The following is a 27,543-nucleotide window of genomic DNA, read 5'->3' as shown; positions in this document are numbered from 1 at the left end:
AGATGCATAGGAGGGAACACATACCCTGACTGGTACACCCACAGTGTTACCAGAGCGTCCACCGCTATTGCCTGAGGGTCCCTTGACCTGGCGCAATATTTGTCTAGTTTTTTGTTCAGGCGGGACGCCATCATGTCCACCTTTGGTTTTTCCCAACGGTTTACAATCATGTGGAAGACTTCCCGCTGAAGTCCCCACTCTCCCGGGTGGAGGTTATGGCTGCTGAGGAAGTTTGCTTCCTAGTTTTCCACTCCCGGAATTAACACTGCTGAGAGTGTTATCACATGATTTTTCGCCCAGCGAAGAATCCTTGCAGTTTCTGCCATTTCCCTCCTGCTTCATGTGCCGCCCTGTTTACGTGGGCGACTGCCGTGATGTTGTCCCACTGGATCAATACCGGCTGACCTTGAAGCAGAGGTCTTGCTAAGCTTAGAGCCTTGTAAATTGCCCTTAGCTCCAGTATATTTATGTGGAGAGAAGTCTCCAGACTTGATCACACTCCCTGGAAATTTTTTCCTTGTGTGACTGCTCCCCAGCCACTCAGGCTGGCATCCGTGGTCACCAGGACCCAGTCCTGAATGTCGAATCTGCGGCCCTTTCATAGATGAGCACTCTGCAGCCACCGCAGAAGAAAACACCCTTGTCCTTGGAGACAGGGTTATCCGCTGATGCATCTGAAGATGCGATCCGGACCATTTTCCCAGCAGATTCCACTGAAAGGTTCTTGCGTGAAATCTACCGAATGGGATCGCTTTGTAAGAAACCACCATTTTTCACAGGACCTTTGTGCAATGATGCACTGATACTTTTCCTGATTTTAGGAGGTTCCTGACTAGCTCGGATAACTCCCTGGTCTTCTTCTCCGGGAGAAAACATCCTTTTCTGGACTGTGTCCAGAATCATTCCTAGGAACATTAGACGTGTCGTCGGAAAAAGCTGCGATTTTGGAATATTTAGAATCCACTCGTGCTGTCGTAGAACTACTTGAGATAGTGCTACTCCGACCGCCAACTGTTCTCTGGACCTTGCCCTTATCAGGAAAGCGTCCATATTTCTTTTAGGAAGAATCATCATTTCGGCCATTACCATGGTAAAGACCCGGGGTGCCGTGGACAATCCAAACGGCAGCGTCTGAACTGATAGTGACAGTTCTGTACCACGAACCTGAGATACCCTTGGTGAGAAGGGCAAAATTTGGACATGTAGGTAAGCGTCCCTGATATCCAGTGACACCATATCGTCCTGGTTCGCTATCACTGCTCTGAGTGACTCCATCTTGATTTGAACCCTTGTATGTAATTGTTCAAATCTTTTAGATCTCACCGAGCCGTTTGGCTTCAGTACCACAATATAGTGTGGAATAATACCCCTTCCCTTGTTGTAGGAGGGGTACTTTGATTATCACCTGCTGGGAATACAGCCTGTGAATTTTTTTCCAATACCGCCTCCCTGTCGGAGGGAGACGTTGGTAAAGCAGACTTCAGGAACTTGTGAGGGGAAGACGTCTCGAATTTCCAATGTACACCTGGGATACTACGTGTAGGATCCAGGAGTCCACTTGCGAGTGAGCCCACTGCGTGCTGAAACTCTTGAGATGACCCCCCACCGCACCTGAGTCCGCTTGTATGGCCCCAGCGTCATGCTGCGGACTTGGCAGAAGCTGTGGAGGACTTCTGTTCCTGGGAATGGGCTGCCTGCTGCAGTCTTCTTCCCTTTCCTCTAACCCTGGGCAGATATGACTGGCCTTTTGCCCGCCTGCCTTTATGGGTACGAAAGGACTGAGACTGAAAAGACTGTGTCCTTTTCTGCTGAGATGTGACTTGGGGTAACAAAAGTGGATTTTCCAGCTGTTGCCATGGCCACCAGGTCCGATGGACCGCCCCTTTATACGGCAATACTTCCATGTGCCGTCTGGAATCTGCATCACCTGACCACTGTCGGGTCTATAAACATCGTCTGGCAGATATGGACATCACATCTACTCTTGATGCCAGAATGCAAATATCCCTCTGCGCATCTCGCATATATAGAAATGCATCCTTAAAATGCTCTATAGTCAATAAAATATTGTTCCTGTCAAGGGTATCAATATTTTCAGTCAGGAAATCCGACCAAGCCCCCCCAGCGCTGCACATCCAGGCTGAGGCGATTGCTGGTCGTAGTATAACACCAGTATGTGTGTATATACTTTTTAGGATATTTTTCAGCTTCCTATCAGCTGGCTCTTTGAGGGCGGCCGTATCTGGAGACAGTAACGCCACTTGTTTTTATAAGCGTGTGAGCGCCTTATGCACCCTAAGGTGTGTTTCCCAACTCGCCCTCACTTCTGGCGGGAAAGGGTATACCTCCAATAATTTTCTATCGGAGGAAACCCACGTATCATCACACACTTTAATTTATCTGATTCAGGAAAAACTACAAGTAGATTATTCCCACCCTACATAATACCCTTATTTGTGGTACTTGTAGTATCAGAAATATGTAACACCTCCTTCATTGCCCTTAACATGTAACGTGTGGCCCTAAAGGAAAATACGTTTGTTTCTTCACCGTCGACACTGAAGTCAGTGTCCGTGTCTGTGTCGACCGACTGAGGTAAATGGGCGTTTTTACAAGCCCCTGACGGTGTCTGAGACGCCTGGACAGGTACTAATTTGTTTGCCGGCCGTCTCATGTCGTCAACCGACCTTGCATCGTGTTGACATTATCACGTAATTCCTAAATAAGCCATCCATTCCGGTGTCGACTCCCTAGAGAGTGACATCACCAATACAGGCAATTTGCTCCGCCTCCTCACCAACATCGTCCTCCTACATGTCGACACACACGTACCGACACACAGCACACACACAGGGAATGCTCTGATAGAGGACAGGACCCCACTAGCCCTTTGGGGAGACAGAGGGAGAGTTTGCCAGCACACACCAAAAACGCTATAATTATACAGGGACAACCCCTTATACAAGTGTTTTCCCTTATAGCATTTTCACATATGTAATCATATCGCCAAATAAGTGCCCCCCCTCTCTGTTTTAACCCTGTTTCTGTAGTGCAGTGCAGGGGAGAGCCTGGGAGCCTTCCTCACAGCAGAGCTGAGCAGGAAAATGGCGCCGTGTGCTGAGGAGAATAGGCCCCGCCCCCTAAAACGGCGGGCTCTTCTCCCGAAGTTTGTGAGATCTGGCAGGGGTTAAATACATCCATATAGCCTCAAGGGCTATATGTGATGTATTTTAGCCATAAAAAAGGTATAATACATTGCTGCCCAGGGCGCCCCCCCCAGCGCCCTGCACCCTCAGTGACCGCTGGTATGAAGTGTGCTGACAACAATGGCGCACAGCTGCAGTGCTGTGCGCTACCTTATGAAGACTGAAAGTCTTCTGCCGCCTGTTTCTGGACCTCTGGACCTCTTCAACTTCGGCATCTGCAAGGGGGGTCGGCGGCACGGCTCCGGGACGAACCCCAGGGTGAGACCTGTGTTCCGACTCCCTCTGGAGCTAATGGTGTCCAGTAGCCTAAGAAGCAAATCCATCCTGCACGCAGGTGAGTTTACTTCTCTCCCCTAAGTCCCTCGTAGCAGTGAGCCTGTTGCCAGCAGGACTCACTGAAAATAAAAAACCTAACTTAAACTTTTATTCTAAGCAGCTCAGGAGAGCCACCTAGATTGCACCCTTCTCGGCCGGGCACAAAAATCTAACTGAGGCTTGGAGGAGGGTCATAGGGGGAGGAGCCAGTGCACACCACCTGATCCTAAAGCTTTTATTATTGTGCCCTGTCTCCTGCGGAGCCGCTACACCCCATGGTCCTGACGGAGTCCCCAGCATCCACTTAGGACGTTAGAGAAAAGGCAGATGGGCTGGCCCAAAAGCATACTTGCCAACTCTCCCTGATTGTCAGGGAGACTCCCTGAAATAGCAGCAATCTCCCTGTCTCTCTGAAGAGCCTAAAAAATCTCCCTGATTGCACCTTATCCTCATTATGTAGAGGTTATATACTTGGGGATAAACAGAAATCAGATACATAAATTAAAATGGAATCATCAGTGCTATTTCCCTGTATTGGTTATAAGGCACAATGATCCCCATGGCTACATGCATTTTAACGTAAGATTTTACACGGCCACTGCTATGGAACCACTTGTGGGTAAAACACAATACACAACCAAGTTCTGAAAAGTGCCAGTGTATTGTCATCAACAAGAAGACATACCACCCAATTGTCCTGATTTTCGTGGGTCAGTCCCGTCTTTTTTTAACTGTCCCACCCGCGGGCCGTAGTGTAGTGGGGGGGGGCAGTTGGGAGGTTCACTGTCACTCGCTGCTCTGCTGTAGTGTAGCGGTGAATAGACGCTGTGCACATGTGCACACAGAGTCTATTCACGGAGACAGAGGGACAGGGGGCATGCCAGCAGCTCACAGAGCGCTGGCCATGCTCCCACAGTCACTGGAAAATAAGATTTTAAACCTACCGGTAAATCTTTTTCTCGTAGTCCGTAGAGGATGCTGGGGACTCCGTAAGGACCATGGGGATAGACGGGCTCCGCAGGAGACATGAGCACTTTAAGAAAGACTTTAGGTATGGGTGTGCACTGGCTCCTCCCTCTGTGCCCCTCCTCCAGACCTCAGTTAGAGAAACTGTGCCCAGAGGAGACGGACAGTATGAGGAAAGGATTTTTGTTAAACCAAAGGCAAGATTCATACCAGTCACACCAATCACACCGTATAACTTGTGATAAACTAACCAGTTAACAGTATGAAAAAACAACATAGCATCAGTCGGAGACCGATGAAAACTATAACATAACCCTTATATAAGCAAAACTATATACAAGTCTTGCAGAAGTAGTCCGCACCTGGGACGGGCACCCAGCATCCTCTACGGACTACGAGAAAAAGATTTACCGGTAGGTTTAAAATCTTATTTTCTCTTACGTCCTAGAGGATGCTGGGGACTCCGTAAGGACCATGGGGATAATACTAAAGCTCCCAAACGGGCGGGAGAGTGCGGATGACTCTGCAGCACCGATTGAGCAAACAGGAGGTCCACCTCAGCCAGGGTATCAAACTTATAGAACTTTGCAAAGGTGTTTGAACCCGACCAAGTAGCAGCTCGGCACAGCTGTAGTGCCGAGACCCCTCGGGTAGCCGCCCAAGACGAGCCCACCTTCCTAGTGGAATGGGCCTTGACCGATTTTGGTAACGGCAATCCAGCCGTCGCATGTGTCTGCTGAATCGTGTTACAGATACAGCGAGCAATAGTCTGCTTTGAAGCAGGAGCGCCAACCTTGTTGGCTGAATACAGGACAAACAGCGCTTCTGTTTTTCTGACTCTAGCCGTTCTGGCCACGTAAATTTTCAAAGCCCTGACCACATCAAGGGACTCGGAATCCTCCAAGTCTCGTGTAGCCACAGGCACCACAATAGGTTGGTTCATATGAAAAGATGACACCACCTTAGGCAACAATTGAGGACGGGTCCGCAATTCCGCTCTATCCATATGGAAAACTAGAAAGGGGCTTTTATGAGACAAAGCCGCCAATTCCGACACTCGCCTAGCCGAAGCCAAGGCTAACAACATGACCACTTTCCAAGTGAGATATTTTAACTCCACTGTTTTAAGTGGTTCAAACCAGTGCGACTTAAGGAAACTCAACACCACGTTAAGGTCCCAAGGCGCCACCGGAGGTACAAAAGGAGGCTGAATATGCAGCACTCCCTTCACAAAAGTCTGTACTTCTGGGAGAGAAGCCAATTCTATTTGAAAGAAAATGGATAAGGCCGAAATCTGAACCTTAATGGAGCCTAATTTTAGGCCCAAATTCACTCCAGTCTGTAGGAAGTGAAGGAAACGGCCCAGATGGAATTCTTCCGTAGGAGCATTCCTGGCCTCACACCAAGAAACATATTTTCGCCATATACGGTGATAATGTTTAGCTGTCACGTCCTTCCTAGCCTTTATCAGAGTAGGAATGACCTCATCCGGAATGCCCTTTTCCGCTAGGATCCGGCGTTCAACCGCCATGCCGTCAAACGCAGCCGCGGTAAGTCTTGGAACAGACAGGGTCCCTGTTGCAACAGGTCCTGTCTTAGAGGAAGAGGCCACGGATCTTCTGTGAGCATCTCCTGCAGATCCGCATACCAGGCCCTTCGTGGCCAATCTGGAACAATGAGAATTGTCTGTACTCCTCTTTTTCTTATTATTCTCAACACCTTTGGGATGAGAGGAAGAGGAGGAAACACATAGACCGACTGGAACACCCACGGTGTCACTAGGGCGTCCACAGCTACCGCCTGAGGGTCTCTTGACCTGGCGCAATACCTCTTCAGCTTTTTGTTGAGGCGGGACGCCATCATGTCTATCTGGGGCAGTCCCCACTGACTTGCAATCTGTGCGAAGACTTCCTGATGAAGTCCCCACTCTCCTGGATGCAGGTCGTGTCTGCTGAGGAAGTCTGCTTCCCAGTTGTCCACTCCCGGAATGAACACTGCTGACAGTGCGCTTACATGATTTTCCGCCCAGCGTAGAATCCTGGTGGCTTCCGCCATTGCCACTCTGCTCCTTGTGCCGCCCTGGCGGTTTACATGAGCCACTGCGGTGATGTTGTCTGACTGGATCAGAACTGGTAAGTCGTGAAGCAAGGTCTCGGCTTGACGAAGGGCGTTGTATATGGCCCTCAGCTCCAGGACATTGATGTGAAGACAAGTTTCTTGACTTGACTTGACCAAAGACCCTGGAAGTTTCTTCCTTGTGTGACTGCTCCCCAACCTCGGAGGCTCGCGTCCGTGGTCACCAGAACCCAGTCCTGAATGCCGAACCTGCGGCCCTCTAGAAGGTGAGTACTCTGCAGCCACCACAGGAGAGATACCCTGGCCCTGGGGGACAGTGTGATCAACCGATGAATCTGTAGATGTGACCCGGACCACTTGTCCAGTAGGTCCCATTGGAAGGTCCTCGCATGGAACCTGCCGAACGGAATGGCCTCGTAAGATGCCACCATCTTTCCCAGGACTCGAGTGCAGTGATGCACTGACACCTGTTTTGGTTTCAATAGGTTCCTGACCAGAGTCATGAGTTCTTGAGCCTTTTCCGTTGGAAGATAAACCCTTTTCTGGTCCGTATCCAGAATCATGTCCAAGAAGGTCAGACAAGTCGTAGGAACCAGCTGCGACTTCGGGATATGGAGAATCCAGCCGTGTTGCTGTAACACTCTCAGTGAAAGTGACACGCTTGCTCAGCAACTGCTCTCTTGATCTCGCTTTTATGAGGAGATCGTCCAAGTACGGGATAATTGTGACCCCCTGCTTGCGCAGGAGCACCATCATTTCCGCCATTACCTTGGTGAAAATCCTCGGGGCTGTGGAAAGCCCAAACGGCAACGTCTGAAATTGGTAATGACAATCCTTTACCACAAATCTCAGGTACGCCTGATGAGGTGGATATATTGGAACATGAAGGTATGCATCCTTTATGTCTAGGGATACCATAAAATCCCCCCCTTCCAGGCTGGCGATGACCGCTCTGAGTGATTCCACCTTGAACTTGAACCTTTTCAAGTATAGGTTCAGGGATTTTAAATTTAAAATGGGTCTGACCGAACCATCCGGTTTCGGGACTACAAACAGGGTTGAGTAATATCCCCTCCCTTGTGCAGTAGGGGAACCTTGACCACCACCTGTTGAAGATACAATTTGTGAATTGCATTTAACACTAACTCCCTTTCTGAGGGAGAAGCTGGCAGGGCCGATTTGAAAAACTGGCGAGGAGGCACCTCTTCGAATTCCAGCTTGTAACCCTGAGAAACAATTTCTACTGCCCAGGGATCCATCTGTGAGTGAACCCAGATGTGGCTGAAAAGTCGAAGACGTGCCCCCACTGGGGCGGACTCCCGTAGCGGAGGCCGGGGAGGGCTTCTGTTCCTGGGAACTAGCTGTGTTGTGCAGCTTCTTTCCTCTGCCCTTACCTCTGGCAAGAAAGGACGCACCTCGTACTTTCTTGTTTCTCTGTAACCGAAAGGACTGCATCTGATAATGTGGCGCTTTCTTAAGGCTGTGAGGGAATATAAGGCAATAAATTGGATTTACCAGCTGTAGCTGTGGAGACCAGGTCCGAGAGACCTTCTCCAAACAATTCCTCACCCTTGTAAGGTAAAACCTCCATATGCCTTTTTGAGTCGGCATCACCTGTCCATTGCCGGGTCCCTAGGACTCGTCTAGCAGAAATCGACATAGCGTTGATTCTAGAACACAATAGACCAATGTCTCTTTGAGCATCTCTCATATATAAGACAGCATCTTTTATATGTCCTAGGGTCAATAAGATGGTATCCTTATCCAGGGTTTAAATTTCCGCTGATAAGGTATCCGTCCATGCTGCTACAGCGCTACACACCCAGGCCGACGCAATAGCCGGTCTGAGTAAGGTACCTGAATGCGTGTAAATGGACTTCAAGGTAACCTCCTGCTTGCGATCAGCAGGATCCCTGAGGGTAGTCGTATCCTGGGATGGCAGCGCTACCTTCTTGGATAAGCGTGTCAACGCTTTGTCCACCCTAAGGGAGGATTCCCACCGTATCCTGTCCTTTGGCGGGAAAGGATACGCCATAAGAATCCTTTTGGGAATCTGCAGTTTTTTGTCTGGAGATTCCCAAGCTTTTTCACATAACTCGTTCAGCTCATGTGAGGGAGGAAAGGTTACTTCAGGTTTCTTTTACTTATACATGTGTACCCTCGTGTCAGGGACAGGGGGTTCCTTTGTGATATGCAAAACATCTTTTATTGCAATAATCATATATCGAATACATTTAGCCAATTTTGGCTGTAACTTTGCATCATCGTAGTCGACACTGGAGTCAGAATCCGTGTCGGTATCTGTGTCTACTATTTGGGATAGTGGGTGCTTTTGAGACCCCGAAGGTCCCTGCGACATAGAGACAGACATGGGTTGATTCCCTGGCTGTTCCCTAGCTTCCGCTTTGTCTAATCTTTTGTGCAATAAATTTACATTAGCACTTAAAACATTCCACATATCCATCCAGTCAGGTGTCGGCGTTGTCGACGGAGACACCACATTCATTTTCTCCTCCTCCTCCCCCGGAAAGCCTTCTACCTCAGACATGTCGACACGCGCGTACCGACACACCACACACTCAGGGAATCCTCTTATCCGAAGACAGTTCCCCCACAAAGGCCCTTTGGAGAGACAGAGAGAGAGTATGCCAGCACACACCCAGCGCTATATGACCCAGGAAAAAACACAATATGTTTACCTAGATAGCGCTGTAATCTGTATATTGCGCCAAATATGTGCCCCCCCCTTCTTTAAAACCCTCTTTCACCGTGGATAAGCAGGGGAGAGTCCGGGGAGTTTCCTCTCAGCGCTGTGCTGTGGAGAAAATGACGCTGGTGAGTGCTGAGGAAGAAGCCCCGCCCCCTCAGCGGCGGGCTTCTGTCCCGCTCAAATATGTAAAAAACCTGGCTGGGGCTCTTTATATATACAGTGCCCAGCTATATATATATACTTTTGCCAGAAAACGAGGTTTATTGCTGCCCAGGGCGCCCCCCCTGCGCCTTGCACCCTTACAGTGTCTGCCTGTGTGGGAGCAATGGCGCACAGCTTTACTGCTGTGCGTTACCTCAGTGAAGATCTGAATCTTCTGCCGCCTCTGAAGTCTTCTTACTTCTCATACTCACCCGGCTTCTATCTTCCGGCTCTGCGAGGAGGACGGCGGCGCGGCACTGGGACGGACGGCGAGGGTGAGACCTGCGTACCGATCCCTCTGGAGCTAATGGCGTCCAGTAGCCTAAGAAGCAAAGCCTTGAAACTCACAGAAGTAAGTCTGCTTCTCTCCCCTCAGTCCCTCGATGCAGGGAGTCTGTTGCCAGCAGGCTCCCTGACAATAAAAAACCTAACAAAATACTTTCTGACAGGAAACTCAGGAGAGCTCCCTGTAATGCACCCAGTCTCCTCTGGGCACAGTAGTAAACTGAGGTCTGGAGGAGGGGCATAGAGGGAGGAGCCAGTGCACACCCATACCTAAAGTCTTTCTTAAAGTGCCCATGTCTCCTGCGGAGCCCGTCTATCCCCATGGTCCTTACGGAGTCCCAAGCATCCTCTAAGACGTAAGAGAAATGGGGGGCATAGCTCGTGGTCGCGGACTTATCGTTAAACCACGCCCCTTCCCTCTGAAGCCACGCCCCCTTTTCCAGGTGGACGCAACTTCGCCACGCAGGAGTCCCTATTTATCCTACATCAAAGTTGGGAGGTATGGGAAGAACTTACTGAGCAATTACTGCAACATATATTATAGATGTAAATATATATATTTGTAAGCCAAACTACGTAACTGCTTTGGGGCTCATTTACTTTTGGATGTAAGGCAATACAGTGGATGTAAGGCCACTACATGTAAACTTAAAAGTTGCGCTCATGGGTAACTTTCACAATCTCCCTGAAAAGTTTTTTCAAATGTAGGCAAGTATCCCTTACAGTGACATCTATTGGCTCACTATGAAGCAAAGTGATCACTTCACAGGGACCATGGGCCTAATTCAGTCGCACGCAGGCTATTCTTTGCACTGCTGAGACCAGGTAATCGCCACCTACAGGGGAGGGGTTAAGCGCTTTGCAGGGTACAGTTTCTGCACAGCCCAGGACTTACTCAGCCGCAGCGATGATCCGGACAGGTAGTGACGTCAGGAATCCTCCTCCGGAACAGCTGAGCACGCCTGCGTTTTTCCGGACACTCCCTGAAAACGGTGAGTTGCCGCCCACGAACACCTTCTGCCTGACAATCTTCTTGCGATCGCCGGTGTGATCGCTTTCTTCGTTACTGCCCGGCGGCGGCCGACGCGCCTGCGCATTGCGGGCCACACTCATGCGCTGTTCAGACCCGATCGCACGGCTGCAAAAAAAAAAATGCAGCGTGTGATTAAGTCTGAATGACCCCCCCATGTCCCTGCATGTGCATTATAATAAATTTGGGCAATAAATAATTTCTTATTGCTGTGGTAAATGGCGATAAGAAATTAGAATTTTTTATAATAATTTCTTTAGAACTAAAACCCAATAATGAATAATTACGCCCCTAAGGGGTATATTTTTATCCCCAAATTCTGAATAGGCAAATTAATATTTTAATGCAAATTGGTGAAAACCCTCTTGCCAGGAGACAATTTCTAATAAGATCCCATTCTGACATGGAGCTGGAAGCGGAGCTGGAAGCAGCAGGATAGCGTTTTGCTGAGCTGGAGCTTCAGGATAGCGTTATGCTATCAGAGCTGGAAGCAGCGGGATGGTGTTACGCTATCACACTGCTTTCTGGTTTGGGTCATCCGAAGCCAATGCGCATGTACGGCTGCCGACCAGTGTGTGCATCACCAGGGGCGACAGAGAGGGATTCAGGAGATCCCTATCTGGAAATGTTTTCTAAATAGTAGCCTATCGATGTTACCCATCAGGACCAAGCTTCATATTCCTGAGCTTGGTAAATACGGCAGCACAGAAGCCCCCACAGAAACATTGCAATGAAAATTGAGGAGCTATCTGCTGCGATCCCTCCATAGTACATCTGGAGGATCCTTATTATTTGCAGGTACTCTCCAGAAACTTCTGTTTTGGGGGGAATTCTTACAAATATTTAATAAATATGCACCTAACTTAGATAGAACAGGCCTTATCCAGACCCTACACATGGACTTCCTTCTCAACTGATGATTGCAGTTGCCTGTGGTTTCTCATCAATTACCTAGTTCAACACAGGTGACTCAAATCATAAGTACCTGATAAAAGTGGTCATTTTGGAGGGTTCGCTGATCGATCGATAAGGCCTGTACACACGAGCAGTGTGTATGTACACTGTAAATGACGAGCTATGGGGCAGATGTATTAACCCGGAGAAGGCATTAGGAAATGATAAACCAGTGATAAGTGCAAGGTGATAAACGTACCAGCCAATCAGCTCCAATATGTAAATTAACACTTAGGAACCGATTGGCTGGTGTGTTTATCACCTTGCACTTATCACTTCCTTATGCTGTCTCCAAGTGGTTGTGTCTATGTTGCCTTCGTGCAAAGTACCTGGACGTGACAAAACGAGTGTGCAGGAGAGAACTTCCGCCCTTACAGCTCCTAAATGTTTTCTTTGTTCTCCGATCGTCTGGGGTTTTTTTTCTTCTTCTATGCAGCATTGGACGCTCGCCACGCATCGGGCTCGGTGTCTCGCTTCACTCGCCACACTTTTCTATTCCAAATAGATTGTGACATGGACCCAGGGGGTTATGGGAAAGGTCCTCTGCACGAAGAGAATCTAGACGCTACCTTAATACATCTGGTGGTCTCGGCTGTGCATGCAGCTCAATTTGGACTCATCGTCCATAGCTGCATGCTCCGGTCGGCAGCGGCGTGACATCACTGTGTGATATTGCACAGTCTGTATGCCCACGTCAGGCAGCCCGGGAGGGGGACACACTAGGCGATATCACTCACCGAACACATCGCCTAGTGTGTACCCACCTTTAGATGGATAGATAAATAAATAATCAGATGTACCACTTTATACACCTGCATACCTCCCAACATGACCCTCTCCAGGAGGGACAGAATGCTCTGCTCCTGGACTTTTCTCTTACTTTATGATTGCCATCACCTGTGCTGAAACACCTTTCTTATCCAGTAACCTGTTCAAAACAGGTGATAGCAATGACAAATTTACAGAAAAGTACAGAAGCAGAGCATTGTGTCCCTCCTGGAGAGGGTCATGTTGGGAGGTATGTACACCTGGTATAAATGACTGTATACCGTAACCTGCTCTAATAAAAGTCACCATGATCTCCTCACACAGCCTTGCAGAGCCCAGCGTCTGCAGTTGCAAAGCACCGAACCACTGACTTTTCTCCCTATATAATGGCAATGAATGTGCCATATTTCCTCAGTCGCCAGATAGGGTCAGTAACACGCTAAAGAATGTACGGCACATACAGCAATACGAGGTAGTGTCTGCGCTGTGTAACACTTACGGTTATGCCTTGCGCTTGTAAATGTTTTGTCCCACGCGATCCGCCGTCGCCGGTGTGTTGCTGGGGCTTGTGCGTTGCTAAGGAAACCGCGGCCTGGCTTCCTGCTGCAACCAGACATCCCCTCCGCTGCCATGTTCAAGGTGAGACCTGAGAGAGAGCATGTGTATAGTAAGGAGACGGCAGTACCGGGAGGGTTACGTGCACCCAGCGGTATCCCCCGTGTAGCTGCGGCCGGGACTGGCTTCATAACACTACCCACGCATAGGGAGCAGTGACCCCGGCTTCACTGCCAGGCAGGGGGACCTGTAGCTCTCCTGTAACTACAAGTCCTAGTATGCCTTGCTGGGACTTGTAGTTCTACTTTAGCCAGTAAACCACAGGTTGCCTCTTGCTGGATTATGCAGTCATTAAAGCTGCAGCAGTTTAATTTTACATGTGCTAACATTCCCTGCGGTGTAGAGAATAACATGGGAACACAAATACTTGTCTATATATATATGTATGTGTATATATAGTTAAGTGCTAGGTTTGTCATAAAATGAAATACTGTCCCAATTCATGGCATTATTTACATAGTAAATGGGAAATTTCTTCATGTGTTTATAAACTTTGTGAACACCGTACATTGCAGTAAATAAGTTTTCCATGCTGTCTGGTTTTGGAATAATAACTCTAAATTGAATTATTATATGACCAGGTCACCTGCTGTATTGTCTTCTCTGCCACTTCACAAATCTATATAATAAACTGCTGTGGTCTGACCATCATTCGCAGTGGGAGCCCCCCATCAGCTTGGAGTGAATGGAGGTGAAGGGGCTGCAAGGAGAGATGGGCGAGGCCATTTACTGCAAGCTATATTAAAGGAGTTGATGATTAATCAATCATTCTATGTAGCTAAATAGAAAGATAGCGCCTGCAGTTTAGTTCATGTGAGAATAGTGGAAGGCATTCTAGCAAGTATATACAAGGATCCCAAATTTTCTCTGACGTCCTAGTGGATGCTGGGACTCCGTAAGGACCATGGGGAATAGCGGCTCCGCAGGAGACAGGGCACAAAATAAAAGCTTAAGGATCAGGTGGTGTGCACTGGCTCCTCCCCCTATGACCCTCCTCCAAGCCTCAGTTAGATTTTTGTGCCCGGCCGAGAAGGGTGCAATCTAGGTGGCTCTCCTGAGCTGCTTAGAATAAAAGTTTAGTTTAGGATAAGAGGCATTGAAAACGCCCGTTACCTCAGTGGGTCGACACAGACCCTGACACAGATACTGAGTCTAGTGTCGACGGTGACGAGACAAACGTAATGTCCAGTAGGGCCACACGTTACATGATCACGGCAATGAAAGAGGCATTGAACCTTTCTGACACTACAAGTACCACAAAGAAGGGTATTATGTGGGGTGAGAAAAAACTACCAATAGTTTTTCCTGAGTCAGAGGAAATAAATGAGGTGTGTGAAAAAGCGTGGGTTTCCCCCGATAAAAAACAGCTAATTTCTAAAAAATTATTAGCATTATATCCTTTCCCGCCAGAGGTTAGGGCGCGTTGGGAAACACCCCCTAGGGTAGATAAGGCGCTCACACGTTTATCTAAACAAGATCCAGGGAACAGTTAGAAGTCGGAGTAACACTATCTCAGGTAGTGTTACGTCAGCACGGGTGGATTCTAAATATTCCAAAATCGCAGCTGATTCCAACGACACGTCTACTGTTCCTAGGAATGATTCTGGACACAGTCCAGAAGAAGGTGTTTCTCCCGGAGGAGAAGGCCACGGAGTTATCCGAGCTAGTCAGGAACCTCCTAAAACCAGGCCAGGTCTCAGTGCATCAGTGCACGAGGGTCCTGGGAAAAATGGTGGCTTCTTACGAAGCGATTCCATTCGGAAGATTCCATGCAAGAACATTTCAGTGGGATCTACTGGACAAATGGTCCGGATCGCATCTGCAGATGCATCAGCGGATAACCCTGTCGCCAAGGACAAGGGTGTCTCTCCTGTGGTGGCTGCAGAGTGCTCATCTACTAGAGGGCCGCAGATTTGGCATTCAGGATTGGATCCTGGTAACCACGGATGCCAGCCTGAGAGGCTGGGGAGCAGTCACACAGGGAAGGAATTTCCAGGGCCTGTGGTCAAGCATGGAAACATCTCTTCATATAAACATTCTGGAACTAAGGGCCATTTACAATGCCCTAAGTCAAGCAAAACCTCTGCTTCAGGGTCAGGCGGTGTTGATCCAATCGGACAACATCACGTCAGTCGCCCACGTAAACAGACAGGGCGGCACGAGAAGCAGGAGGGCAATGGCAGAAGCTGCAAGGATTCTTCGCTGGGCGGAAAATCATGTGATAGCACTGTCAGCAGTTTTCATTCCGGGAGTGGACAACTGGGAAGCAGACTTCCTCAGCAGACACGACCTTCACCCGGGAGAGTGGGGACTTCACCCAGAAGTCTTCCACCTGATTGTAAACCGTTGGGAAAAACCAAAGGTGGACATGATGGCGTCACGTCTAAACAAAAAACTGGACAGATATTGCGCCAGGTCAAGGGACCCTCAGGCAATAGCAGTGGACGCTCTGGTAACGCCGTGGGTGTACCAGTCAGTGTATGTGTTCCCTCCTCTGCCTCTCATACCAAAAGTACTGAGAATCATAAGAAGGAGAGGAGTAAGAACTATACTCGTGGTCCCGGATTGGCCAAGAAGGACTTGGTACCCGGAACTTCAAGAGATGCTCACGGACGAACCGTGGCCTCTACCTCTAAGAAAGGACCTGCTACTGCAGGGGCCTTGTCTGTTCCAAGACTTACCGCGGCTGCGTTTGACGGCATGGCGGTTGAACGCCGGATCCTGAGGGAAAAAGGCATTCCAGAAGAAGTCATTCCTACTCTGGTCAAAGCCAGGAAGGACGTAACCGCAAAACATTATCACCGCATTTGGCGTAAATATGTTGCGTGGTGTGAGGCCAAGAGGGCCCCTACAGAGGAATTTCAACTGGGTCGTTTCCTTCATTTCCTGCAAACAGGACTGTCTATGGGCCTAAAATTAGGGTCCATTAAGGTTCAAATTTCGGCCCTGTCGATTTTCTTCCAGAAAGAACTGGCTTCAGTACCTGAAGTTCAGACATTTGTAAAAGGGGTGCTGCACATACAGCCTCCTTTTGTGCCTCCAGTGGCACCTTGGGATCTCAACGTGGTGTTGAGTTTTCTAAAGTCACATTGGTTTGAACCACTTTCCACTGTGGACTTGAAATATCTCACATGGAAGGTGTCGATGCTGTTAGCCTTGGCTTCAGCCAGGCGTGTGTCAGAATTGGCGGCTTTATCATATAAAAGCCCTTACTTAATTTTTCATTCTGACAGGGCGGAATTGAGGACTCGTCCTCAATTTCTACCTAAGGTGGTTTCTGCATTTCACATGAACCAACCTATTGTGGTACCTGCGGCTACCAGGGACTTAGAGGACTCTAAGTTGCTTGACGTTGTCAGGGCCTTAAAAATATATGTTTCCAGGACGGCTGGAGTCAGAAAATCTGACTCGCTGTTTATCCTGTATGCACCCAACAAGCTGGGTGCCCCTGCTTCTAAGCAGACGATTGCTCGTTGGATTTGTAGTACAATTCAGCTTGCACATTCTGTGGCAGGCCTGCCACAGCCAAAATCAATAAAAGCCCATTCCACAAGGAAAGTGGGCTCATCTTGGGCGGCTGCCCGAGGGGTCTCGGCTTTACAACTTTGCCGAGCAGCTACTTGGTCAGGGGCAAACACGTTTGCTAAATTCTACAAATTTGATACCCTGGCTGAGGAGGACCTGGAGTTCTCTCATTCGGTGCTGCAGAGTCATCCGCACTCTCCCGCCCGTTTGGGAGCTTTGGTATAATCCCCATGGTCCTTACGGAGTCCCAGCATCCACTAGGACGTCAGAGAAAATAAGATTTTACTTACCGGTAATTCTATTTCTCGTAGTCCGTAGTGGATGCTGGGCGCCCATCCCTAGTGCGGATTGTCTGCAATACTTGTATATAGTTATTGTTACAAAAATTCGGGTTATTATTGTTGTGAGCCATCTTTTCAGAGGCTCCCTTGCGTTTATCATACTGTTAACTGGGTTCAGATCACAAGTTGTACGGTGTGATTGGTGTGGCTGGTATGAGTCTTACCCGGGATTCAATATCCTTCCTTATTATGTACGCTCGTCCGGGCACAGTATCCTAACTGAGGCTTGGAGGAGGGTCATAGGGGGAGGAGCCAGTGCACACCACCTGATCCTTAAGCTTTTATTTTGTGCCCTGTCTCCTGCGGAGCCGCTATTCCCCATGGTCCTTACGGAGTCCCAGCATCCACTACGGACTACGAGAAATAGATTTATCGGTAAGTAAAATCTTATTTTACGTGAGTGACATTTAAGTGGCACTAATCTCAACACTGACACCACTTAGGACTCCACATTGTCAGATCTAAACTTTAAAGATTGTATTCTCTCACAAGAACAGTCATCGCTCCAGCAATTCCTTTTCCACATTGTCCATCTGCCGCCATGCCTCTTGCCATATTCTGTTCCACATCCAGGTTGTACAGTATACCTTGCACATTACATTTAATACTTTATTGTTTGGTATTGTTACATATGTGATTTGTGAATGTTCTCCATTTTGCTTGTTGCTTCTGTGCATTTTGTATGCTATGTCCTATGTCTCCATTATGTGGTGCTGTGGATTATTGTGGTGTCTTATTAATAAACAATAATAAAGGGGAAATACATAATTCTGTGTTAACCTGCCAATTCACCAGCGGTCCATTAAAAAGTGAATTATTACCTTCCACTATGGATGTCCAGCGTTTTGCAAACCATGGTGTTCTGAGGTCAATGGTTTTTCTATCGATGGTGAAGAGTTGATGTTTTACCAATGTTTGCTCTAATTCCTGTTTGCTCTCTGCCCCCAGAATGAGAGAGTAGCGATATGCTGGGTTAGCTGATGTGATAGAGGTTTTGGTAGTGTCTGTTTATGAGTAGGGGCGGAGGTAAAGCTGGGTACACACTGATGAAAACGAGATCCCAAAAACCATCAATGTACTGTATATCTTACACACTTCCCAATAATTGTTTATTTCCATATGGTCCTCTCTATTACATATGGTCTGCCAGTATAGCGTCTCTATACACAATGCTTCCAGTGTGCACGGATTGTTGGGTCTCTGTAAGCTCACTTTGCGTTACAGCTCCACTCCCTAAGAGTTTGTTCACACTTCTATTTTAGTTGTGTCAAAATGTTTAACATTCAGAAAACCCAGTGAGGTCATTGAAAGAAATGACACTTCTACATGTCTCCTGTGTGCATGTGCTGAATATGGATGTTTTCCTGCCGATGACTGCCTGCCACTGATGGGCAGGTGTTGATGTTGACCCTTTAATTTTGCAAAACTACCTTTCTCTGACGTCCTAGTGGATGCTGGGACTTCCGTAAGGACCATGGGGAATAGCGGCTCCGCAGGAGACTGGGCACAAAAGTAAAAGCTTTAGACTAGCTGGTGTGCACTGGCTCCTCCCCCTATGACCCTCCTCCAAGCCTCAGTTAGATTTTTGTGCCCGAACGAGAAGGGTGCATGCTAGGTGGCTCTCCTGAGCTGCTTAGAAGTAAAAGTTCAAATAGGTTTTTTATTTTCAGTGAGTCCTGCTGGCAACAGGCTCACTGCATCGTGGGACTAAGGGGAGAAGAAGCGAACTCACCTGCGTGCAGAGTGGATTGGGCTTCTTGGCTACTGGACATTAGCTCCAGAGGGACGATCACAGGTTCAGCCTGGATGGGTCCCGGAGCCGCGCCGCCGGCCCCCTTACAGAGCCAGAAGAGCGAAGAGGTCCGGAGAAATCGTCAGCAGAAGACGTTCCTGTCTTCAAATAAGGTAGCGCACAGCACTGCAGCTGTGCGCCATTGCTCTCAGCACACTTCACACTCCGGGCACTGAGGGTGCAGGGCGCTGGGGGGGAGCGCCCTGAGACGCAATAAAACACTGTAAAAACCTTATATGGCTAAAGAAATGCATATAGCTCCTGGGCTATATGGATGCATTTAACCCCTGCCAGTTTTCCTGAAAAAAGCGGGAGAAAAGGCCGCCGTGAAGGGGGCGGAGCCTTTCTCCTCAGCACACAAGCGCCATTTTCTTTCACAGCTCCGCTGGAAGGACGGCTCCCTGACTCTCCCCTGCAGTCCTGCACTACAGAAACAGGGTAAAACAGAGAGGGGGGGCACTATTGGCAGCTAATATATAAATACAGCAGCTATAACAGGGAGTAACACTTATATAAGGTTATCCCTGTATATATATAGCGCTCTGGTGTGTGCTGGCAAACTCTCCCTCTGTCTCCCCAAAGGGCTAGTGGGGTCCTGTCCTCTATCAGAGCATTCCCTGTGTGTGTGCTGGGTGTCGGTACGATTGTGTCGACATGTATGAGGAGGAAAATGATGTGGAAGCAGAGCAATTGCCTGTGTTAGTGATGTCACCCCCTAGGGAGTCGACACCTGACTGGATGGTCGTATTTAAAGAATTACGTGACAATGTCAGCACTTTGCAAAAAACTGTTGACGACATGAGACAGCCGGCAAATCAGTTAGTGCCTGTTCAGGCGTCTCAGACACCGTCAGGGGCGCTAAAACGCCCGTTACCTCAGATGGTCGACACAGACCCAGACACGGATACTGAATCCAGTGTCGACGGTGAGGAGACAAACGTAATGTCCAGTAGGGCCACACGTTACATGATCACGGCAATGAAGGAGGCATTGAACATTTCTGACACTACAAGTACCACAAAAAAGGGTATTATGTGGGGTGTGAAAAAACTACCAGTAGTTTTTCCTGAATCAGAGGAATTAAATGAGGTGTGTGATAAAGCGTGGGTTTCCCCCGATAAAAAACTGCTGATTTCTAACAAATTATTGGCACTATACCCTTTCCCGCCAGAGGTTAGGGCACGTTGGGAAACACCCCCTAGGGTAGATAAGGCGCTCACACGCTTATCAAAACAAGTGACGTTACCGTCTCCTGATACGGCCGCCCTCAAGGAACCAGCTGATAGAAGGCTGGAAAATATCCTAAAAGGTATATACACACATACTGGTGTTATACTGCGACCAGCAATCGCCTCAGCCTGGATGTGCAGTGCTGGAGTGGCTTGGTCGGATTCCCTGACTGAAAATATTGATACCCTGGATAGGGACAGTATTTTATTAACTATAGAGCATTTAAAGGATGCATTACTATATATGCGAGATGCACAGAGGGATATTTGCACCCTGGCATCAAGAGTGAGTGCGATGTCCATTTCTGCCAGAAGGGCGTTATGGACGCGACAGTGGTCAGGTGATGCAGATTCCAAACGACATATGGAAGTATTGCCGTATAAAGGGGAGGAGTTATTTGGGGTCGGTCTATCAGACCTGGTGGTCACGGCAACGGCTGGAAAGTCCACCTTTTTACCCCAGGTCACCTCTCAGCAGAAAAAGACACCGTCTTTTCAAACTCAGTCCTTTCGTTCCTATAAGAACAAGCGGGCAAAAGGCCACTCATTTCTGCCCCGGGGCAGAGGAAGGGGAAAAAGACTGCACCAGGCAGCCTCTTCCCAGGAGCAGAAGCCCTCCCCCGCTTCTGCCAAGTCTTCAGCATGACGCTGGGGCTTTACAAGCGGACTCAGGCACGGTGGGGGCCCGTCTCAAAAATTTCAACGCGCAGTGGGCTCACTCGCAAGTGGACCCCTGGATCCTGCAGGTAGTATCACAGGGGTACAAATTGGAATTCGAGACGTCTCCCCCTCGCTGATTCCTGAAGTCTGCTCTTCCAACGTCTCCCTCCGACAGGGAGGCAGTATTGGAAGCTATTCACAAGCTGTATTCCCAGCAGGTGATAATCAAGGTACCCCTCCTACAACAGGGAAAGGGGTATTATTCCACGCTGTTTGTGGTACCGAAGCCGGACGGCTCGGTGAGACCAATTTTAAATCTAAAATCCTTGAACACTTACATAAAAAGGTTCAAATTCAAGATGGAATCACTCAGAGCAGTGATAGCGAACCTGGAAGAAGGGGACTATATGGTATCTCTGGACATCAAAGATGCTTATCTCCATGTCCCAATCTTCCCTTCTCACCAGGGGTACCTCAGGTTTGTGGTTCAAAACTGTCATTATCAGTTTCAGACGCTGCCGTTTGGATTGTCCACGGCACCCCGGGTCTTTACCAAGGTAATGGCCGAAATGATGATTCTTCTTCGAAGAAAAGGCGTCTTAATTATCCCTTACTTGGACGATCTCCTGATAAGGGCAAGATCCAGGAAACAGTTAGAGTTCGGAGTAGCACTGTCTCAGGTAGTGCTACGTCAGCATGGGTGGATTCTAAATATCCCAAAATCACAGCTGATTCCAACAACACGTCTACTGTTCCTGGGGATGATTCTGGACACAGTCCAGAAAAAGGTGTTTCTCCCGGAGGAGAAGGCCAGGGAGTTATCCGAGCTAGTCAGGAACCTCCTAAAACCAGGCCAAGTGTCAGTGCATCAATGCACGAGAGTCCTGGAAAAAATGGTGGTTTCTTACGAAGCAATTCCATTCGGAAGATTCCGTGCAAGAACTTTTCAGTGGGATCTGCTGGACAAATGGTCCGGATCGCATCTTCAGATGCATCAGCGGATAACCCTATCTCCAAGGACAAGGGTGTCTCTCCTGTGGTGGTTACAGAGTGCTCATCTTCTAGAGGGCCGCAGATTCGGCATTCAGGATTGGATGCTGGTGACCACGGATGCCAGTCTGAGAGGCTGGGGAGCAGTCACACAGGGAAGAAATTTCCAGGGCTTGTGGTCAAGCATGGAAACGTCTCTTCACATAAATATTCTGGAACTAAGGGCCATTTACAATGCCCTAAGTCAAGCAAGGCCTCTGCTTCAGGGTCAGTCGGTATTGATCCAATCGGACAACATCACGGCAGTCGCCCACGTCAACAGACAGGGCGGCACAAGAAGCAGGAGGGCAATGGCAGAAGCTGCAAGGATTCTCCGCTGGGCGGAAAATCATGTGGTGGCACTGTCAGCAGTGTTCATTCCGGGAGTGGACAACTGGGAAGCAGACTTCCTCAGCAGACACGACCTCCACCCGGGGGAGTGGGGACTTCACCCAGAAGTCTTCCAAGTGATTGTAAACCGTTGGGAAAAACCAAAGGTGGACATGATGGCGTCCCGTCTCAACAAAAAACTGGACAGATATTGCGCCAGGTCAAGGGACCCTCAGGCAATAGCGGTGGACGCTCTGGTAACACCGTGGGTGTACCAGTCGGTGTATGTGTTCCCTCCTCTGCCTCTCATACCCAAAGTACTGAGAATCATAAGAAGGAGAGGAGTAAGAACTATACTCGTGGCTCCGGATTGGCCAAGAAGAACTTGGTACCCGGAACTGCAAGAGATGCTCACGGAGGACCCGTGGCCTCTACCTCTAAGAAAGGACCTGCTCCAGCAGGGACCTTGTCTGTTCCAAGACTTACCGCGGCTGCGTTTGACGGCATGGCGGTTGAACGCCGGATCCTGATGGAAAAAGGCATTCCAGATGAAGTCATCCCTACCCTGATCAAAGCCAGGAAGGATGTAACCGCGAAACATTATCACCGCATTTGGCGGAAATATGTTGCGTGGTGTGAGGCCAAGAAGGCCCCCACAGAGGAATTTCAACTGGGTCGTTTCCTGCATTTCCTGCAAGCAGGACTGTCTATGGGCCTAAAATTAGGATCCATTAAGGTTCAGATTTCGGCCCTGTCGATCTTCTTCCAGAAAGAACTGGCTTCAGTGCCTGAAGTTCAGACGTTTGTCAAGGGGGTACTGCATATACAGCCTCCTTTTGTGCCACCAGTGGCACCTTGGGATCTCAATGTAGTTTTAGGGTTCCTAAAATCACATTGGTTTGAACCACTCACCACTGTGGAATTAAGATATCTCACATGGAAGGTGGTCATGCTGTTAGCTCTGGCGTCAGCCAGGCGTGTCTCAGAATTGGCGGCTTTGTCATATAAAAGCCCTTACCTAATTTTTCATTCAGACGGGGCAGAATTGAGGACTCGTCCTCAATTTCTCCCTAAGGTGGTTTCAGCGTTTCACATGAACCAACCTATTGTGGTTCCTGCGGCTACTAGGGACTTGGAGGACTCCAAGTTGTTGGACGTAGTCAGGGCCCTGAAAATATATGTTTCCAGGACGGCTGGAGTCAGAAAATCTGACTCGCTGTTTATCCTGTATGCATCCAACAAGCTGGGTGCTCCTGCTTCTAAGCAGACGATTGCTCGTTGGATTTGTAGTACAATTCAGCTTGCACATTCTGTGGCAGGACTGCCACAGCCAAAATCTGTTAAAGCCCATTCCACAAGGAAAGTGGGCTCATCTTGGGCGGCTGCCCGAGGGGTCTCGGCTTTACAACTTTGCCGAGCAGCTACTTGGTCAGGGGCAAACACGTTTGCAACATTTTACAAATTCGATACCCTGGCTGAGGAGGACCTGGAGTTCTCTCATTCGGTGCTGCAGAGTCATCCGCACTCTCCCGCCCGTTTGGGAGCTTTGGTATAATCCCCATGGTCCTTACGGAAGTCCCAGCATCCACTAGGACGTCAGAGAAAATAAGAATTTACTTACCGATAATTCTATTTCTCGTAGTCCGTAGTGGATGCTGGGCGCCCATCCCAAGTGCGGATTGTCTGCAATACTTGTATATAGTTATTGTTACAAAAAAATCGGGTTGTTTATTGTTGTGAGCCATCTTTTCAGAGGCTCCTACGTTTATCATACTGTTAACTGGGTTCAGATCACAGGTTGTACGGTGTGATTGGTGTGGCTGGTATGAGTCTTACCCGGGATTCAAAATCCTTCCTTATTATGTACGCTCGTCCGGGCACAGTATCCTAACTGAGGCTTGGAGGAGGGTCATAGGGGGAGGAGCCAGTGCACACCAGCTAGTCTAAAGCTTTTACTTTTGTGCCCAGTCTCCTGCGGAGCCGCTATTCCCCATGGTCCTTACGGAAGTCCCAGCATCCACTACGGACTACGAGAAATAGAATTATCGGTAAGTAAATTCTTATTTTCAACTCCATTGCGGACAGCTAAAGCACATCATATTTTTAGGACAGCCTCTTGATGGGATCTGACGCAGGTCAAAAAGCTGAGTTTTAGCTTGACTAGCCCTGCCACAACCATACCACATTGTGTCTCTCTGTCCTACAAATCAGCCAGAATATCAGCCACCGTCTGCTTATTTGTTTAGTTAAGTATTAACACTATATATATTTCAATTATATGTTCATCCTTTGGGGTCGGTTCAGTTAGGCATGTATCTCGCAAATTGATCCCCCCCCTTGTGTTTAATTGAATTGACCCCTTTAAGATATATGTATATGATAGTTTTACACACACTATTAAACTTTTTTGTGTAAATTAATGTATTAGTTCTTTTGCCGTAGATGTCTTGAAAGGGGTATTGAATGTGGAAAGTTCCTTCTGTTGTTGCTTTTGCAAAATTGTTTTGTTGTATACTTAGGTAAGAGGTAAAATAAGATCTGCTGTACCATACGGCTGATAGCAGGGCAGTTTATTAGCGAAAATGAGGGACTTAAATGTGTAATAAACTTTCAGAAAAATATGGATTGTTCATAAGCAATTTGTATATGTTTGTTAGAAAACAAAGGTGCTCTCACATGTCAGGAAAGGCAAGATAATATTGGTCACCTTCTACAGCATATTAATATATAGTTTCAGGTTTAATTAACTGTGAGTTGCTTGCAGTTTTGAATATTCTTGACTGGTTGGAAGTGGTGATGTGACTGTTGCTGTATAACGTTTGCTTCTGACTTAGTATAGGGGATACTGGGAGTTTGTTGTTTCATGTTGTTCAGTCCTCCTTCAGCCAGTTGTTGGCTGAAAAGCTGGTGTGACCACATTAGGCGTACATGTGACTTGAAACTTGCGCAAACATAGGGACTCTGGTCAAGCCCTGTATTTCGCTAATGATGTATTGTAAAAAAAATACCTGCCTGCTTTTAACAGGTAACAAACAGGCTGAGGGCAGGTGACATACTGTAGCCATACGATTAACTTTATAACTGACTATTACTGTAATCCCTGCGGTTATCATTAGCAATTCCATTTATTTAAAACATTTAAAAAAAAATCTGTAAGTATTATTGGCAAACTGGGCTGCTGTTTCAGTTCAGTAGCCACCGGTGACTGCACAGACTATGAATGAGCACACTGAGTTGCCAGGGAATCAATAATACGGTATCCGGTCTCTAGGTCGACCACTATTTGTTGACGTGGTTACTAGGTCGACATGACAAAAGGTCGACATGAGTTTTTCACATTTTTTTTTTAAAAATGAACTTTTTCATACTTTACGATCTACGTGGACTACGATTGGGAACGGTAACCTGTGCCCAGCGCTGCGGTAACGGTGTGAGGCACCTTGCCCGAAGCATGCGAGGGGACACGGTGCACCAATTGGGGTTCCTACGAAGAAAACAACACAATTTTTTTCTTCTTCAAAAATCCCATGTCGACCTTTTGTCATGTCGACCTAATGCTTGTATTGACCTATTTCAAGTGTCGATTTAGTTACTATCGACCTAAGTGTGGTCGACCCTATGATCCAGACCCCAATAATACCCCCTTTCAGACAAGGCGGGAATTTTGTGGGGCTAAAAGCCTTCAAATTCCCAGGTCTTAGCCCCGACCCTGGTAAAGAGCAGTAGTTTGCGTTCAGACCTACCAAAGTTCTGGGTTGGTGATGCGTTCATGCACAACAATCCAGGATTTAAGTGCTAGTGTGAAAGGGGTACTATGTATCTGTATTCTGACATTTTATACTAGTCCGTAATAAGCTAAACCAGCAAGATAAGGTATTGTTGACTTTGCAGAAACCGTAGTCCAATGATTCTAGAAGCGTTTTAATTACACTGCAATTTATCATGTAGATTTGTTATCTTCTGTCATAGAGATGTACGGTCACCAGAGGGCAGTACCGTATACGGTATTACAGTGGTTCTTTGAGTCACAGCGCCCTAGAGTAGCAAAAAAAAAATAAAAAATTCACGGCACCCCTAGGCCAAAAGTTTCTTATTTAGAAATTCAGAAAAAAGAATATTCAATTAAGTAAATTGTGTTTATATGTCATCCTTAGGTTCAGTTGTGTGGTGAGGGACAGGATTCACTTCTGTTTGTCCACATATTTTATGATTGGAAGCCACAAGCTCTAGTTTTGTCTATTACATTGACCGTAAATAATTTGACTTGGTCCTGGACCACCAATGCAAGGCACCCCTGCAATTGCCCCGTGGCACACCAGGGTGCCTAGGCGCACAGTTTGAGTACCACTGCAGTTAGCAGTTTGTTTAGTGCACCAGCTTAACTCACACACAGCAGTATTTTTATGTGATAGTTATTTAAAGCAGCAATCCCACTGAGATTTGTTTTATTTGTAAATATTATTAACTTGTTATTTTAGGTGTCAAAAAATATTATTATTATTATTATTATTATTATTATTATTATTACTATATATCTTGTTTCAACAAAATATGTAGGTACTTTAGACGGGTACAGACAAGTTTACAAAGTAACATATTTGAGATCAATTCAAACTAATTACCAACAGATTACATAATTACATTGAGGAGGCAATTGGAGAAGGGGACCTACTGGTGAGAGGTTACACTTGGGCAGGGGGAGCAGAGCTGATACAGCGTTAGGAGGAGGGGTTGCCCCAATGAAAAGATGACTGGGGAGACTGCCAGAGATAGCATAGTGGCAGACCTTGATAGATCGGACAAAGAAGAAATAGACCCATTAGAAAGCAACAGAAAAATACAGCAAGACAAAAATTGCTACAGTGAAGTCTGTAGTTCCCACATTTGGTAAAGGAAAAGCATTTGACAGTCACCGTTTTGACGTACACAGGTTGTATTGTTATGTTAAAGGAGCCGGTCTTAAATTTTAACAGGATACGTATAGGAAATCCTGCAAATTTAAGTCTGATTAGATCTTTCACGGGAAGCTGGTATAATGAAAATAATGCTTCATGTGGTTTTCCTGTTAATGATTGCTGTAAATGTCACAAAATGTAAACACAAGAAATGAGCATTTTTGGAAGTGAGCAATTTGTAGCCACAAAAAGAAAAAAAAATGTAAGCTTTAAATAGAGCTACTACTGTTTATGTACACTACAGTGTAGTTCTTTGATGTTGTTTCCCTAATGGAACCCCTACTGTTTCTACATTAAAATCCTTACAGCTTGCAGACTCCTCCCATGTTAGCTGGTTATCCAGGGCCGGTGCAGTGTTTCTCAGCACCCTAGGCAAAACTTCAGCGCACCCACCACCACCACCCGGTAGCCAGCCCCTCAGCTGAAATGTTGAAAAGTGCAGAGGTGGCGTCTTACAAGTTCCACAGCACCAACTGCCTGATAACTGTGAGTTAGTGCCACACCAAAGAATATTTTCCTCAGATATGAGTCGTATGGCCTATCCAGTCTGCCCTTT

The 27,543-nt window shown here is 47.6% G+C and overlaps 2 protein-coding genes across 3 annotated transcripts in view; one reads left to right on the top strand and one right to left on the bottom strand.

Annotated features, from left to right (window-relative positions):
- Positions 1-13,085, bottom strand: part of C2HXorf58 (chromosome 2 CXorf58 homolog) — a 98,218-nt gene extending 85,133 nt beyond the window's left edge. Inside the window, exons 1-2 of the mRNA XM_063956229.1 lie at positions 13,011-13,085; positions 10,655-10,897 (exon numbers count right to left, since the gene is read on the bottom strand). Coding sequence (XP_063812299.1) covers positions 10,655-10,872 — 218 coding nt within the window. The 5' untranslated portion in view covers positions 10,873-10,897; positions 13,011-13,085. The remainder of the gene's footprint in view (positions 1-10,654; positions 10,898-13,010) is intronic.
- The window catches only part of APOO (apolipoprotein O), a 173,034-nt gene continuing 158,536 nt past the window's right edge, over positions 13,046-27,543 (top strand). The window contains exon 1 of one of the 2 annotated variants that reach the window (XM_063956231.1): positions 13,046-13,150. In XM_063956231.1, coding sequence (XP_063812301.1) covers positions 13,142-13,150 — 9 coding nt within the window. In that variant the 5' untranslated portion in view covers positions 13,046-13,141. Of the gene's footprint in view, positions 13,151-27,315; positions 27,474-27,543 lie in introns of those variants that run through there. The other variant, XM_063956230.1, reaches the window with a different exon arrangement.

The sequence above is a fragment of the Pseudophryne corroboree genome, chromosome 2, assembly GCF_028390025.1.
Source record: "Pseudophryne corroboree isolate aPseCor3 chromosome 2, aPseCor3.hap2, whole genome shotgun sequence".
NCBI classification, from domain to species: Eukaryota; Metazoa; Chordata; class Amphibia; order Anura; family Myobatrachidae; genus Pseudophryne; species Pseudophryne corroboree.
The sequence above is the reverse complement of the archived record's forward strand: the minus strand, read 5'-3'. Positions and strand labels throughout refer to the sequence as shown.